Consider the following 17,154-nt stretch of genomic DNA (forward strand, 5'->3'; position numbering starts at 1 on the left):
TTGCGCAACTTGATATCAATGAAAAAAAATAAATAAATTGTTTATTGTTTCAAAAGTATGTTATAATAAAAAAGAAAAGTACCTTGAGAGTTTCTGCATGTGTGCTTGCCATTTTTTTCGAATACACATAACGCCTATGCACACTGTGTGGTTATGTGTGTATTAAGTTCACGTTAGTTCACTTTGAAATCATACTTATCTGAGTTGAATAAAGGTGTGTCTCAACGTGATGGTGCCACTGTGCATAAAGAGCAGGAACATGTTCTCTCCCTTAGTAAGCACATGAGATTAAATTTAAATGATTACAGAGAAAACAAGCAAAAAAAAAAAAAAAAAAAAATATCTGTTAAACCTTTGTTAGAAATGACTGATCACCAAGCTTGATATGGTGTTGAAAACATAGTCAGTACTGCAGGACTTTAAATTTTTGGCCTTTGGACACTATGACGACTGACAAATATAGGCAAATTGCTTTATTTTGTTGACTTAATGGATATATTAATGGAGCAATTTATGCTTTAGGAGAGATGGACTCAAATATATAAATAATATCTATAATATTAAATGTTTATAATTTTTGTTGAAAAAATAATAGCTTAAGTTTAGAATATATCACTATGCAGTAAAATTAGACCTAATGTGAGCTAAGTTGTGAACTACCAAGTGGTAAATGTTCATATTTTCCTCAAATACTAAATGTGTTTTTATACAACAATCAATATTGCTTTCGTAACATTCACAAGCCCTTTTGTAGGCCATTATAATACACATATTACCAACTTTAACAGTCCAGGAGCACATGTGAAACTTGTGGAGGGTGAATAATATTTTCCTGCTTGCATTGCTGTATGTACAATTCAGTATCATCGGACTCTGTAATTATTAGAAGGATTTTCCATCCGTGAGATCACGGTATGACTTCATACAACTTTTTCTTTGATAAAATCAAGCGTTTCTTTACTGTTAAAACATATATATGGATATCCTTTGCTAGTTTAACCAATGAAATGCTGAAATAAGACAAAAAAGGGGTAAGCCTTAAAAAAATCATGTATTGAGGCCTATCAGTGAAATAATTATGAAAAATAACATATTTGTGATTAAATCATTTCAAACAAAGATAATTAAACTAAATATAAACACTATATCATTTTTTTTCAAAGCATGTGATTAGATTTTATATATTCAGTTTACGTTTTTCCAACAGCACGTGAAGGCATCATGCTGACGCTCCCGGTCAGGTAAGAAAACTTTCCCAGCTTAATTTTTACCTGTGTGCTCGCACAGGTAGGCTAGTCATACCGAGGACGCAGTCTGGGAATTGTTGGGGAGGATTTTCTTCTCTTTTCTTTGTTTTATTATTATTATTTTTATTTATTTTTTTCCTTAGGGGTGTGTGTGGTCTACCGCAGCCATGGCTGAATCCCAGCTTATGGTCATGGAGGACGGGCACATCGGAGCCAAAGTACCGGAGAACAAACCGGAGTTTTACTACAGCGAGGAGCAGCGTTGTGCCATAGAGGAACTGCTGAAGAACGGGGACGGGGCTTTTAAGACGCGTCTTAAGGAAGACAAAGCCAAAGACTTTTTGTCTGCGAGGGAAGTCAAAGTTCTGCAAAGCACTTTCAAACAGTATGACTCTGACAGCAGCAACAGCAAGACGGCTGCCTCCAGGTCGGAGCAGGGAGCCTCTGGTGGAACCGACGCGGACTCTGGGGTTCATTCCACTTATTGGCCGCAGATGTCGGACACTGAGGTTCCGTCGCTGGACATCGGCTGGCCCAGCGGGGGGCTGTTCAAAGGGGTGACCCGGGTGGCCGTTCACACACACCCGCCCAAAGACAACGGGCCTCACATCAAGGAGGTGGTTAGAAGACTCATACAGGAGGCCAGCAAGGTGAGGAGAGTCAGAGGCTTAAAGTAAAAAAAGGGATTGGTCACATTACTATACTTAATCTGTGCCAAGCAGATAAGTTGCTTTACATGATGATAAAATTAGTGGTAAGTTTGACCATGCTTATCCAGGAAAATCTCAAAACACATTTATTCCAAACAGATGTCCAATGATTTAATTCACATGTGGACCAACTGGGCCAATAGTAGTTTTGGTGCCATAGATTTTTATATAATAAATCCTGCACCATTTCTAGGAATCTTTTCACTGCCACAAAATCACAATATCCCAAAATTCAGTGTATTTCTTCTATGTTTAAGAGATACCGGTATTCCAGCAGCTACTTTTAAACAAATAGGGGGCGATAGGACGTGGATCTAAACATGCATAATGATTGGTTTCCAGAAATTATTTATAAGGGGGCCAGACAATAACCAATGTATAATGAGGGGTGGCCGAATACGGATAGGCACCAGAACCTTAGGGTCAATCTACACTGTTCCAACATGAATGAGCAAAACATCCATATTTTCTAAATAAAGACTAACTATACTTTTCTACAGCCTTTGCTACCAAATAGATTCATATATATAAACATTCGTAATTTCTAGATGAAAGGTATATTGAATAAAACTCAGTTTTGAGTTCTGGGGCGTAAATCTTTTCCATCGTCTTTACTGACCTACTTGTTTCAATGAACATTCTACATAAAGTTAATATTTACAAGCACTAATATCTACATTAATTGATTTTTTTGCTAAGTTTGTATTAAAATAATTTATCTTTGATTTCACTAAAGACTCCAAGATGACTTGCAGAGACACATATTTTTCTCTTTACCCCATATAACACTAAATCTAGTTCTGAAAAGAAGATGAATTCTGTATTTATCATCTTTGATGTTAGTATATTGATGTGTGTAATTCAACACACACAAAAAAATGTTTTGAATATTCCATTAGAGAGTATTACTGCTGTCATCATCTGTATTAGATGGGGGAAAAAAAGGTAGGGGTGGCCACAGGGGTGGCCAATGATTGGCTAAGGGTGGCCATGGCCACCCCAGGAACCCCATCTAGCTCCGCCCCGATTACTTTGAAATAGTTTTTTTTTTTTATCAAGATATGTATTAATATAGTACTCCTGTCACTTTCTCTTATCCTGATTTTAAAAATAAAATCCAAAGAGAATGCTGAGTGAATGCTAAAAAAAAAAATCCAACTTTAAATCAGAAAATCCATTATTTTAGAGTTATAGTGGTAACAGAAATGTCAGATGGAAAATGTACTTTCATTACAACATGCATGGTAAATTTCCTTTGCAAATGGCTTACATTCATGAGTTGGAGTCCTGTCCAGTAAGTATAAACATTAATTGAGGGGTTGGTTTGTGATTATTCCATGGTAACTTGTAACATTGGACTTGAATGAGGCTGCAATGTTTACTCATTCAGCGCTGGGCCGAAGCTTAGTCATCTGTTCCTCTTGCTCATGACAAATCACTTTGGCTCAGCTTACCTATTTAAAAGTGGGTCAAAAGTACAGGAGCATGTATAAAACCCTCTTGATATTGTTTTGGATTTATTATTTTATTACTAAGCTTATCTCAACCTTTTCAAGGAAAGACATGTTCCTTTCTATAACAGATGAGAGTCATATGAAATTTCAAAGTGCTTTACATGGTGGAAATATAAGAAAAAAAGACGCAGGAAAAAATAGCATAATGACGGCATGTATAGATACAGTAGGCTTGACTTACAATGATGTTTCAGTTATACATTTAAATTGAACATTCAAAGAGAATGTTAAGCAAATGAGTTCTTGACATTTATTCAAACGATCACATGGTTTGGTTTTAGCTTTTTTGCATCTTTCTGGAAAGTTCATCCAGATCAGTACTGCACAAAAACTGAACGCTTGTCTCTAGGTTTGGTTCTAGGGCTGTAAAGCAGGCTTAAATTAGAAGATAGTCTGGAGGACAACAAATCTTAAATGTATTTTTTGAGGTAAGCTATTAAGCGAGTCCCCAGCAAGTCCCCTTATACAGGGAGACATTGTAAGGACCTTAGAACTCTGTTGTTTTGCTCTACCCCTTTCTTTTTTTAAATAATGAGGACACAGCAACGGTGTTCTGTAGCTTTGGATCATCTGTAGTAGTTTCTTTTTTGGCAGATCTGTGAAGACCCTGTTACAGTTTTAACATCTTCTTGGAACATTATTCTTTTAATCCTGGAAATGTTCTTTAGGTAAAAGAAGGCCACAATTACAGTAGCAGCCATTCAAAATGGCCCTTCCCAGTGAAATGCAAGCTGAATGGCAGCAATTCCAGCTACTGGAGTGACCCCCTCCTTCTCCTTGACGTGCATATTTTTTTACTCTGACTCCACCCTTTCACGGAATTACTGGGTCTGACCAGAAGAAGGTGTTTCTCTTTAGATATTAATGTCCACAAATATAACATAAAGAATATTTTAGTACAAAGATTGATGTTTAAAAAAATTAATCTTAGAGGACCAGCCAATCACCCATCAAGGAAAGTGGGGGGATTTTGAATGGCTACTACTGTATCTTTATGTACCTTTGGTTGGGGTTTAAAACCATCATTGTAGCCATATAATTTTAGCCGGATCTGTAGTTTATAGCAGTAGAAACTAAAGCTGTCTAACTCGTGATCACTAATCCTTTGGACCAAAAATAATTTTGCAATAATAATAATAATAATTTTATACGAATAAACCCAAATTTTAGGTGGTTTATAATAATCTCGTGACATTGAAGTAGATATGTGCATATTCTTGTATCTCTGTTGCTTATGATATTGTTTGTTACAATCAGATCTACGGTAGGGGCTATGGCATCAGTTTTCTACCTGAAGTCCACACACAATAAATACTCCTATGAGCAGCTTTACTTCATACAGATGCTCATAAATATGTTTAATATGTTACATGTAGAAATGGAGTACTACGGGGCTCCAATATATCACACTGGAGCTCTTGTTCCTTCTCTGCGCATGCGTGGTTTGATTTCGATACGTGTGAAGCCTCCCTGGTCCTCACGTGTGGAACTAATTCTGTGCGCTCGTGTTCACTACTTTCACCTTGAAGGCGTTTCCCACCGGATAAAGCAACCCATCTGTAATTGGCCTCTTTTCAGGAAATCCCACCTCTTGAGGCTGTACTCTTCTTCTTACTAGCAAAGCAACTTCAGGCTATACACTTCTCTTCCATAATTGGAAGATAAGCAAAGGCATCATTAGATATAACAATGTCTGGATGAATACTGGATTCTGACTGGCTGCAGGGTGTCCTTTGTACAGGGTTATACAAGCTCTATAGAAAAAAATCCAGGTCAAATATTCTGATAGTTTCTGCTATCTCAAAGATTAGCTGGAAACGGGAAGACAGTTTACGCTGGTTACCTTGGCGATGCCTCACAACTCAAAATGCAGGATTGCCTGAAAGGTAGCCAGTCCCAGAGGGGTTCCTTTTTTTCTCTGGGTAACTCCTTCAAAGTGACAAAAACTAACATGAGTGCACAGAAACAGGTCCACACACTAGAAGTAGGGAGGCTGCACATGCAGGGATTTAAAACCAAACGCGTGCAGAGGAGGAGATATATTGGGGCCATTGAGACTTTATTTGCACATGTAACATGTGTGAGGAGTAGTTTATGAGAGTCTGTATGAAGTAAGCTGCTATTAGGAATATTTATTGGGTGTGTGGACTTTTGGCAGAATACTGACACCATTTTGGGGAGGATGTAGTTATTGAATAGGAAGGGACCCAATTTTCAACCTTTGGAAAAGCTGCATAGGATTTTTGGCATCTTAAATGTAGAGTTCCAGATTAATACAAGCATTAACTTGAAATGAATATCAAAGCAGTATAGTGCTATACTGGAAGGACTGACCCAGTTAAGCTCTTTGCTTCAGTGATGTCCCTTGATGACCAGTGTTGAAAGTTTGACTGAGATCCAGTAATACCGGCACTGTGGTCACAGGTCACATTTCTTACTGTTGTTATGTCTGATGAGGGCAATCTCTGTACAGTGGTGAGCATGGAAACCTGACTGGAAGACATCAAAGATGCTGGTCACTGTTAAGATATTTAACTGTTGAAACAAAGCTTCTTTTTTATTTTTATTTTTGTAATTATGTTACTGATGAACAAGATGTTTGAGATGGACCTGCAGTTCTACTGTAGCAGCTTTTCTAAATCTCACTGCTGCACTTTATGAAATGGAAATGCTCATTCCACCGCTAAGCTGCTGCTTATTTCCTGTCTGAAAGCTGTGCAAAATGAAATTTCAATGAGTTGTGTAAGTCTAAATTGTTATTTTCCATAAGCTGTTTGATAACTGCTGTGTATAGGTCCTGGGAAAAAAACACCTGACAAAAGGAAGGCATTTATTCATTGAGGAAAATCTATTATTTTAGACATGGGTAAAACATCAAGACAGCAGGAGAAGGAGCTGCTTAGATGGTGCATCATTTCTGTTAAGCTTTGTTAATTGGTAGAATTTTCTCACTTGGTCTAAATTCTGTTCTAAATGGACACAATAATATTGACGTTGATGTTTCGGATTACCCTTCTTTCCTTCGAATTAGTTTTTTCCTTTTGTTCTTGAACACTCCTGAATTCCCCCATCATTTTTGTCCTGCCCTGCCCTTTGTTTTATGTCATTGTCTTTGACAGGTTGCTTTCCCTTTAATCGTCTTTGTGGTTTTTACTTGCTTGCTTACGTTCCTTTAATGACTTGTTTTCTAACTTCCTTGTTCCAAATTGAATGAACTAAGCTTTTAGACAACCAGGTTTTATATTTATACAAACAGCGATTTGCAATAAGATCATCAAGTTCTGATTTTTTTTTCTTCACACATTTGCATGTCTTCAAGTTATAACCTTAGATAAGAAAGTAATTGCTAAGATTTTATTGGACACAAGTGATAATGGACTTTGTATTGATGTACAGACTATCCTTCAGCCTATCTTGATTTATTTTTCAACACTCTTCATGTTGCACATTTTGCTTTTTTTCCTAAGTGTTTTCATTGTTACTTGCTTGCTGACATTCCTTCAGTAACTTCCTGGTAACAAGTCAAAATATCTAAGTAGTTAGACAACCCTTGCTATATATAGAGATGTTGATTTTCCCTTGCCTACAAATGTTTCTTTCTTCAAGGTATTACCTTTTAATCTAATTGTTTTTGATTCCGAGCTGTATGCTATTCCCTTATTTTTTGTTATTTTTTTAACAATAGAAGGATTAGGTATTCTCGATTTCAGTAACATCACAAAGTGTTTTCTAGAAGCATTAAACAGAAAGTGGAACTTAATCAGCAGCACACATTCGCAGAATATGTTGAATTACAGGAAAAGCATAAACTATTAAAATTATTATTTGTTTATATTATTAGATAGGTTTAACTTTGGTTGAATATGATAAAATCAGCTGTCTGCATGCCCTAACTTGCTGCTTCAGTAATTACACTAAGGAGCCTGCTCAGCATTTTCTTTTGAGCGGAAAAAGTAAGCTTTGTCACCTAAAGAGAGAAACATTCATTGGAATTCAGCTAAATCTTTTCCCTGACTTTTCTTAAGAAGTCAAAACAATACACACATCCCACTTTTTTGCATGCTTGCAATGGGCATGTTGGAACATGTTTCAAAGCTCTATTTGATTTGTAGTTTTCTTTAAAGGGCTTGGTTTTTGCTTGACATTTAGTGTTCTCGGGTTACGTCTCGTGATTGTACCAAATAGCAGGGAATCCTTTGGAAAAGTTTCACTCACCCTTTGTCACACAGATCAGGCAATTCATAGGTTTCAGTGGTTAGATGGGGTGGCGCCAGACTGCTTTTTATTTCGAAGGCATCACAATGTTTTGCCTTTTTAATTAGGACATAGGAAAACTTAAAAACTAATAGAAGACAAGAAAAGAAAACAGAAAACCTATATTGTTGGTAAACATATGTGTCTAAATAATTATGTGATCAGTGTAGCTGCAACTTTTGAATGAGCTATAAGTTAGTTCAGAGAAATCTGACTGATTCTGTATGAGATTGGGGAATTTTCTTGAGACAAGAGAATCCTAAAATGCACCTATTTTGCAAGTACTGTATTGGAAAGAATGGTTTCAAGAATTTTTAAAGAAAAATAAGTCCTATATTTCATGCATTGCACACAAATATTTCATACAGAAGTGATTCCATTTAGACATAAGTTTACCTTTTCAAAACAATTTCCTTTTGCTATTGTTACATAATGGAGCTGTATAGTTTTGTCACATTAGTGTGTCATAGTTAAGATGTTTTAAAACATTTCATTCAAACCAGGTTTTCATAAACATTTGTGAATGTTAAAAGTGCAAAGCACATTAATTATTCCAGAAATTCAGGTAAAGCATTACTTTTACAATTTTACTTTATATCCTATAGATGTAGCAGAAACAACAAAGTTCAAACGTCCCTTGGACTGGTTTAATATCTAAGCTCAAGACATGAACTGAACTCTCTGTTTGGGACTTGAGTCCATGGAACATTGTTTATTTTATGTTATGATGCATGAAATGAGCTGGTCAGTGTACATAATTGAGTGGCTGTTGTGTATGCTAATGATTAGTTGATAGGGCAATTTTATGAACAGAGTGGGTTCTCTGCAGTGTTTATTGGAAGTAAATGTCAGTAAAGGGAGGTAAATGGAGTTTGTGAGTTCATTAATTCTCAGATTTTTTTTTAAAGTACAGTGAGAGAGCTGCAGATTGCTGTTCTGGCAGTGTGTAAGGGTTAGTTTACATTTCCAACATCTGCAGAATTTTGGTTTAAAATTGACTAAAACAAACCTGTTTATGTGAAATTAAAACAACGACATCCTGAGTGTATCTAAAACTAACCTCCACAGTAAATGACATGGAGTCCTTTAGAAATAAAACAAAAACAACTTACTATTGACACGTTGTTACTTGAGATGTTTCAAAAGAAAAGCATTTCCTGTTTGGATCATGTCAAAACCTGATGTAAAAAGGTTTTAATCAATTTATGAGGCGGCACTGCAGTTTATTTTAGGCAGTCAGGTGGAGCTATGCTGCTTTCCTGCTCTTCATCTCTTTCACACTCATTATAATGTATCAGACATAACCTAACGATTTGGACACTGTTTAAGCTGCAGAACATCCAATGCACTTTGAAGTTTATGCACTACTGCTGCTGCCTGCTCCTGCTGCTGACAGCTTCTGTTGGCCAGGGTCAGAGTTCTTCTTTCCACTTCCTGACAGAGAGAATAAATGTTTAAAGCAGTAAAAAAATTCCAGCAGCATGGCTGTGGAGTGATGAGATCAAAGATCAAGCTTAAACTATTTTGGTTAATAAAGACTTTAAAGGGCCTATATCAACCAAAATAATTTTTTTCTCCTACTGGTGAGCGGTTACGTGAGGCAAAGCAAGATTGTTTCTGCTCAAAGTTGAAATGAAGTAAAAATAGAACTAAAAAAATATAGATTTATGTTTAAATACAAAGCTGAAAAAGTTAGCTCCCAGGAGCAGCATAGCATCGCATTTCCGGTAAAGATCAGCAACGACAACTGATAAAACAGAAAGGATTTAGGAATTTATTTTCTCAGGAAATGCATTATTAACCTTTACTGCATTATAGTTTAGTACGTTTCCTATTTTTAAGGTTGGAAAAAACGTAATTTATGTCTTTTTTCACAAATTAAAATCAAGGGCAACCGGGATGTATATCTGGTTGTGCATCCGCAAATGAGCTGATGGTACAGATTGGGTAGCGACAATAACAACTGTCCCGTACAACTCAAGTTTAAATTTTGAAAATGTGTTTTAATTAATTAATGTTTTTTTTTTTTTTTTTTAGAGGTGGCCACCTCTAGTGGCCTCTAACTGCCAGAAATAGTGTTAAAGGGTGAAAGGAAGTTGGTCAATGTTGACAAATGAATGCTTTACCATGGCAAAGGCAATATTTCATTGTCTATATTGGCTTAAAAAAATAAAACATGTCTAGCTAGAGGACCAACAACCATGCATCTACAAACTCACTTCTAAGGGCAAATAAAAGATACAAGAAAGAGGAATAAGCCACACATATGCAAGGAGAACATGTAAACACCATGCAGACTCCAGGAGTCAAACACAGGACTATTTCAGTTAAAAATAAAACGAGAAAAACTATTGAATTGGTACTTGTTTTCTTCTTTAAGATTTTGTGGGAAATGATATTTATACAAAAAAAGGCATCCCACATAGTTAGTTACAAAAATTTAAGTTCCCAAAAAAAAAAAAACATACTTCAGTGTCAGTCAGTAGAACTTCAGTCTAATTAACCCACTAAAAGAAACTGATCTATTTACTCTCAGCATGTTGAAACAACACAGATTTAAGAATTAAAACCATGATTATGTTTCAAAGCTTTATCTGTGTGTGTTTACTTTTCTGCTAACAGTTTAAACCTCTGTTTCAGTTTTTTTTAGTCTTATCATGGTAGGCCTTAGCCGCAGTGGGTTTTAGGGAGTTTTGTTTAACAAACATTATCACAGTAAATCCTCCTCCCTTTTCCCACCGTGTAGATCTTTTTCTCTCTCTATCCCAACATAAGGTGGAGTTCTAGATGTCGGCTAAAGAAGTGAGCAGAAGTTAAGTTCCAGGGTTTTCCGCTTCATATTACTTCTCTTTTGACAGTGTGTTTGATAGCTTGTTGAGATCTTCTATTGCAGGGCTGTTTTTTTTTTAACAGACACTTGTTTGTCACACTATCTAATTTCACTGTAAGCTTCTAGAAAATGTTGCAGTGAAAATTCAGAGACCCTCTGACTTTTATTTTTATTCTGCAGGTCATTGCCATAGTGATGGACATGCTTACAGATATTCACATCCTGCAGGACCTGATGGATGCAGCTTCCCGTCGGTCTGTGCCTGTTTACATTGTGTTGGATGAGCAAGCTGTTGCTCACTTTCTGGACGTGTGTTCTAGACTTCAGATTGGTGCACAACAACTTCGAGTAAGTCTGCACTTTAATGTGAACATCATTTTAAGGTGATAAAGAAAAGGGTGTAATTGTTTTTTATAGGAGAACACAGTTCTTTTTTTTTACCATACTGCTATGCATTTAGGATGTAGGTCCAGTTTACAGAGATCTAGGGGTCTAGGTTTAAATGTGAGAGTTTGAAAGAAAATAGTAGAAATGAAACAAATAAAATTGAAAAATATAAACAAAAAAGCATTTTTATACCATGCAGGTATTTTTTTAAGTTACTGTTATGTTGCCATCTTATCATGAATGATGCTGTATGTTGTAGTAACTAATGAGCCAAATCTGCAAACCGCATGATATGATTTTAATGTGTGACTATTTCTGAAAGATCTGATTATTGACTGCAATCTTAGAACTATGGTGTAAGGTAACTGTCAATAAAAATATGTGCATTTGTGTCGGAATTTTTAAACGTGAGTAAATAAACATAACTAAACTTAACAATTATGTTTGTTCCCTGTTGCCACTCTCATGTATATGTGACAATAGATGTCTTAAAGAGATCATTAAACATTTTTGCCATTTTATCCTTGAAAATACAATTTTATAAATTATGAATAAAAGTTACAATGTAAAAACTTTGCAAAACTACATGTACAAATTGCATATTTACAAGTAAGTATCATGAATTAACAAAACCTTGTGTTCTTTAACCCTTGATGAAGCACTTAAACTTCATACCAGTTGGTGGCGCTAATGCACCTCAAGGTTTTTCGCCAATGAGAAGAACAAGATCATCAATTAAATGTTATACTGCACATGAGTTACAAAACCAAGCAAAGATATAACTTTCAATTGATATTTCTCTTTCATTAACATTTACTTATTCAGACAAACATGCTTAGATTGTATCGACTGTTTTCTTACCTCGCGTATAACACATTTTTTTATTCTGTGTTGTTGCAGTATATTCGAGTACGAATGCTTCAAGGTGTTGGTTTCAGTTTGTCTTTTGGCAAACTCCCTGGTTCGCTTTGTAGTAAATACATGCTGGTTGATGGAGACAAAGTTGCTTTTGGCTCTTTCAGGTAAGATTGTATGTTTAAATAAGAAGTTCATGCTAAAGAAAGTCAATCTTTTTCAGATTTATTTGAACTTCATCGAAATATCTGTTAAACTAGAAGTGATCAGTAGACATTTTTCCCTTTCCTAAGCTTCTTATAATAAAATTGATCTTGTAAAATATGGACTATTAAGTTGCCACCAGTTGATGTTACCATTTAATCTGATAACACTTAAGTCCAATAGGCAGTGGGGAGAAGGAGGTATTGAGTGGTTTACTGATCATTTTGTAATATTCCTTCTTCATTTGCAATGGGTTACCGTTTCCGTTAATAATCTAAACATCCCATTATGTAAATGTCTATATGTTACTGTGGTGGCAGACATTCGTTTTGATTCATTTGATTTAGTTTAAGCATATTTAAAAGGAGAATTATTCAGTAGGCTATTTTAGGTGTTGTGATAAATCCATTTTTTAAAATGAGACAAAACATAAAACTGGTGTCATGAGTTTATGTCTATTTAAAAGCTATGTTTTTGGGAAAAGTAGAAATGAGTAGGCTTTCATTTCCCAAATAAAGACAGAATTTTTATTTGTTAACTGCATTTAAAAAAATCTTGATTTTTTTTTTTTTTTTGGGCAAAATTAAGGAGTGTCGATCTTTTTTCTTTTCTTTTTTTTTTACTAATGTGATCAATGAATCTTAAACTGTGGTTTAAAGAATCTCTGCTCAGATTAGGAATATTAAATCAAATCTCACCGGTTGATGTTGTTCTGTGAGTCTCCAAAATGGACAAACTATTTTAAAATAGAGGACATTGTTTTTTTTTTCAGTCCCTTTAATGGGCAATTGGATTTCAGCACAACAACACAGCCTGAAAAACTTTTCGATTTCAAAAGACGTCTCAAATAAAGGAACATGGTGTTAGCCAAAGCAGCCTGCTTCTGGTCTGGAAGATATAACAATAGCGCGCACTTCATCATCTGATTACATTATCTGACAAGAGCTTTGTTCAGGGGAAAGAGGTACCCTAAACTGATCTAAGGACTGTGAGGACTTGATAGACAGCTAACAGGAGCTGGTAGGCTGATCTCAGGTGTTGGGCCTCATAAGCTCAATTAAATCAGATTGACCAATACACTTGAAAGCAACCAATAAAACTTTAAATTTCACAGAAAATTCATCATAGCCAGTGAAGGAAGCATAAAACAGGACTGACAGATCCATACCTCTTTGTTTTTGGTTAAATTTCAAAATTCTCTTTCCTTTCAGGCCCCAAAAGGTGTAAAAGTGCTGTAGTTGATTTCTGTAAAAGGAAGGCCTTTAGTATATTCAGAATAAATGTTGTGTTATTTTCCTTCATATTTTTGGATAAAGACTTGGATGAAAAGGAAGATAGATCTACAATGACTATTTCTCTCTTTAATGGTTCCTTTATTTGTATATTTTCAATTAGGATAGAATAATTTTCTTGCATTCTTCTGAAGAAAATGTTTTCTGTTTAATATTTTCACATTTTAGTTTACATTAAGTTCTTAATTTCTATGGTATAGACTGTCTTGAATTTTTTATTATCAGTCCATAGGGGATAATTACAAATGTCAGTGGGTTTCATATAGGGTTTTTTAATCAAGGGTTAAAATAACTGCTTCTATTTTTGATAAATTTCTTTCAACAGAGTTCTGTAGGTTTTGCACCAGGCTGATGTACGGTTTAGCTAATAACATTATTCCTGGAAAATATCTTTCTCATGATGCCCATAAAGACATTTCCATCTGCTAGCGGAAAGGTTGTAAGCGTTAACATGGCGTATATTGTTAAATATTTCAAAACGGGAACAGAAAATAGGGCAATGCTGTTATCATGAGAAATATTCTAAAGATAATGTTTTTTTTTCCTTTTCTTTTGGATTTGCATCCAAAAATCTAACCTTTGAAAAATAAAGTGATAAAGAGAGGAATATTCAATTCAAATTCTTGTTTAACATATTTCATTTTATTTATTTGTTGTATTCTTTTTTTTATGAAATTGGCACATTGTCACTGTAAACATAATGGAGAAAAAGCTGATGGACGTCATTAAAATCAGTTAATTTTCTCTTTGGTCTGTTTCAGTTTCTCTTGGTCTGCATCTCGTATGGACAGAAATATGATCACTGTGATGACAGGGCAGGTGGTTGACTTCTTCGACAGAGATTTTCGTGAGTTATACGCCATATCTGACAAAGTGGACCTCTACAAGGAGTTTCATGTAAGTCCTCCAGCTTCCAAAGTGGCCGCCACGATTCGCTCCAAATCGGAGCCCAAACGTCCTCCGTTACCAGCAACCACATCCCGTTTCCAAGTGAGCCTAGGAGATTCTCAGAATCCAGAGATCCAGGTTCCTGCCCACAAATACTACAACCCCAAATACTCTCTGTTGTTCGGAGGTCCTCCACGTCCTGCAAGATCACTGCAAGACCTTCTACCCAAGGGGGATATTGCAGATATACCTGAGGAGGAGGGAAGGCCCCGATTAGCCAGCAGTGTTAAGATAGACCGAATGCTCTCAGAGGCCCCAACTGAGAGCGCCGAGGAACCAGCCAAAGTAAAGAAGAAATGGTTCAGTTTTAAGTCTAAGAAAAAATTGTCTGCTAAAGAGATCATCAGTCCCCTTCTAGCAGAAAATCACCCAAATGATGAAATAGAAAACAGTTTTGAGGGGGCCCCAGTAACTCCAACTAAAGGGAGTAAGAAGCTTTCTAAACTGGACCAGAAAGCATCATCTCAGCAAACTGTCAACACTGCACATGACAGAGAGAGTAAGTAACAAACTGATTAGTATCTACCAATGTCCCTTTACAAAAACCCATTGTGAATAGATGAGACTATACAATTCAACTTCTATTTAAAATAAAACATGAAGGAACTGATTCCATTCTTACCTTCATTTTACACCTATAGTACACATTTGCATTTAATCTATTCATACTCAAATGTTTCATTTCTGTATGTCCCTTAAACAATTTGTTTAATGGTTTAGTACTGTATTTATGACTACAGTACTGTCATATAATCTGGAGACAAATGGTCATAAAAGTTTCTCAGAAATGATTGAATGCAGTTATGCATTTTAACCTAAATAAAATGAGTGGCACTCTGGATCAACTAATTTGGTTCTGTTCCTTTCCTAGACTGAGTCTGCTAGGTCTGAGATATAATGCAGTCAGACCCTTTATTGCTAGTATCTATCATGACCTAAACCCTGTAAAATATAGACAAATCTTTGGTTAGAAAACAAATATATTATAACATTCTCCTGGCAAGTATTAATTAAACATTTGCATTAAATGCTGTGTTGACACAAAAATGTCTGGCGTATAAGAACCAAAACAGCAAAGGTAGGAGATGGTGAAAAGCACAACGACCAGCAACTTTACAATTAACCAATTAGTGCAAAAGGAAAAATTAAAAAAGATTATAAGATTCTAGCAAAGTTTATTTAGGGAAATTCATTACTTGCCTTGTTTGTGTGAAAATAATTCTCAGTGATTTATGAAACTTTTCTTTTTATAATAATTTTTTTTTCATCTCTCCACAGGTCTAAAGAGTGGAAAAAGTGGGAAGAGTGTAAAGAGTCGTCGTAAAGGACCGTCAGGATGTAAAACATCCTAAACTGAACACGCTGCTGTTTCTGCTAATGTACACTTCAGTGTTCAGTAACAGATTATAAAATGACTGAACTGACACACTGCAATTACCTGCACCGTAAAGCAAGACCAGATTAATGTACAGTCCTTCAGGTATTGATTTACATATGGCAGTTTTATGTCTCGTATAATGTGTAACTAGGTGGTTTACGCTGATCTGTTAGAATCTGTTTTTTTTACGTATACAGTCGAGGAAAGAGTTATTAATTATTCTGTTCTAAGAGTGTATTACCTTAAAAAAAAAAAAAGAAGAAGAAAACAAGGGTGATTTCCATGACTGTATTGTGTTGCCTCTGAGCCATCTTAAAAGGGATTTGGGATTAGAATGTTGAATGTTTAAAGACAATCAGGGATTATTTTTGTGTGTTGCATCTGTTCATCCGAGGGATCGACTACAGAGTAAATAACTAACAGTTGCTCTTTTTATAACCTGTTATAAAATCATGGTTATATTGTTCTGGAGGATATACTTTTTGTCTTTTGATGAGTTGCAAGCAATTGTCTTATGGTTGTATTTTAAAATGCTGCATTTTGAAACCTACTGAGCCATAGAGATTCTTACTATTAAAATGCATACTGTCTAAAGATATTTTTGGGCTTGGTCTAAGTTTGCAATGAAGTTCATTCATTACTCGTATTGCTAACATAGCATTAATAGGAACATTTATTTTCAAATATATATATTCATTACATGTTTTTTTTTTTTTACCAAAAATATATTACTTCCTGGAAAATAACTGCATCACACTAATGCACATATACATTGCCTTACTTTGGTAACTATAGACGACGACTTTAAGAAAATGGCAACAGTATAAATGGTTTTGGATTGTTTTTATGATTGTTAGCTTTTCCTTCTAATGGTTAGATCAGCTGATTACTGGTTTTCTTAGGAAATATTGAAAAGAACATACTGAAACAATAATATATCTTGGAACTGTAGTTAACTTGGTAAAAGCATGCTTGGTCACTTGTTAGTGTTATGGTAACAATCTTGGCAATACAGTAAATGGATGCAGGTTTCCAGCAGCTTTTAGTTGAGGCAATGTGTCCTACTATAGAACTCTACCAAGTCTGTCATCATTGAAGACGGTCTTGACAGGGAAAGATATCAAGATGAGACTTTGCAACCAGTGCCAATACCATACCCGCAATCTTATAGACCAAACTCGATTCTTCAAGATGTCAAGTCCACAGGTTTTGGTTCATCAAAGACTTCATTCAGAACTTGGAAGTTAAAAGCACAAAAGGTATTCATGCTTTTAACCTCAGCCTCACTGAACACCTCTAGGATAAGCTATGGCATGCTGTTTATTTCTATAGTGGCTTGCACAACACATTATCTGCCTTGCAAATAAACTGGTTAAAGAATGGACGCCATTCCACAGCTGAAATGTGACCAGTATAAAAATAGAAGAACCAGACTGTACAAGTTTTGTATGGTCCTTTAAAAGCCCGTTTTCTTTAATGAATAAATTTACATTTTACCTTCCTTTTAATAAACAAACGTAATCAAAAACGAATTC

At 35.4% G+C, this 17,154-nt stretch overlaps 1 protein-coding gene across 1 annotated transcript; it reads left to right on the plus strand.

Annotated features, from left to right (window-relative positions):
* The first annotated feature begins 1,279 nt into the window (after positions 1 to 1,279).
* Positions 1,280 to 15,652, plus strand: fam83f (family with sequence similarity 83 member F). The gene is made up of 5 exons (XM_015374018.1): positions 1,280 to 1,897; positions 10,736 to 10,903; positions 11,843 to 11,964; positions 14,055 to 14,740; positions 15,520 to 15,652. The coding sequence occupies exons 1-5, from the start codon at positions 1,415 to 1,417 to the stop codon at positions 15,591 to 15,593; spliced, it is 1,533 nt and encodes a 510-aa protein (XP_015229504.1). The 5' UTR covers positions 1,280 to 1,414; the 3' UTR covers positions 15,594 to 15,652.
* Positions 15,653 to 17,154: the final 1,502 nt, after the last annotated feature.

The sequence above is a fragment of the Cyprinodon variegatus genome, unplaced genomic scaffold, assembly GCF_000732505.1.
Source record: "Cyprinodon variegatus isolate N-32 unplaced genomic scaffold, C_variegatus-1.0 Scaffold96, whole genome shotgun sequence".
Classification (NCBI taxonomy): Eukaryota; Metazoa; Chordata; class Actinopteri; order Cyprinodontiformes; family Cyprinodontidae; genus Cyprinodon; species Cyprinodon variegatus.

What these genes read in the sequence shown, in the direction of transcription:
- fam83f (XM_015374018.1), top strand. Translation starts at nt 1,415, where the DNA reads ATGGCTGAATCCCAGCTTATGGTCATGGAGGACGGGCACATCGGAGCC. An exon ending in TTGGTGCACAACAACTTCGA is followed by an intron (nt 10,904 to 11,842) that starts GTAAGTCTGCAC and finishes GTGTTGTTGCAG; the next exon opens with TATATTCGAGTACGAATGCT. An exon ending in CACTGCACATGACAGAGAGA is followed by an intron (nt 14,741 to 15,519) that starts GTAAGTAACAAA and finishes ATCTCTCCACAG; the next exon opens with GTCTAAAGAGTGGAAAAAGT.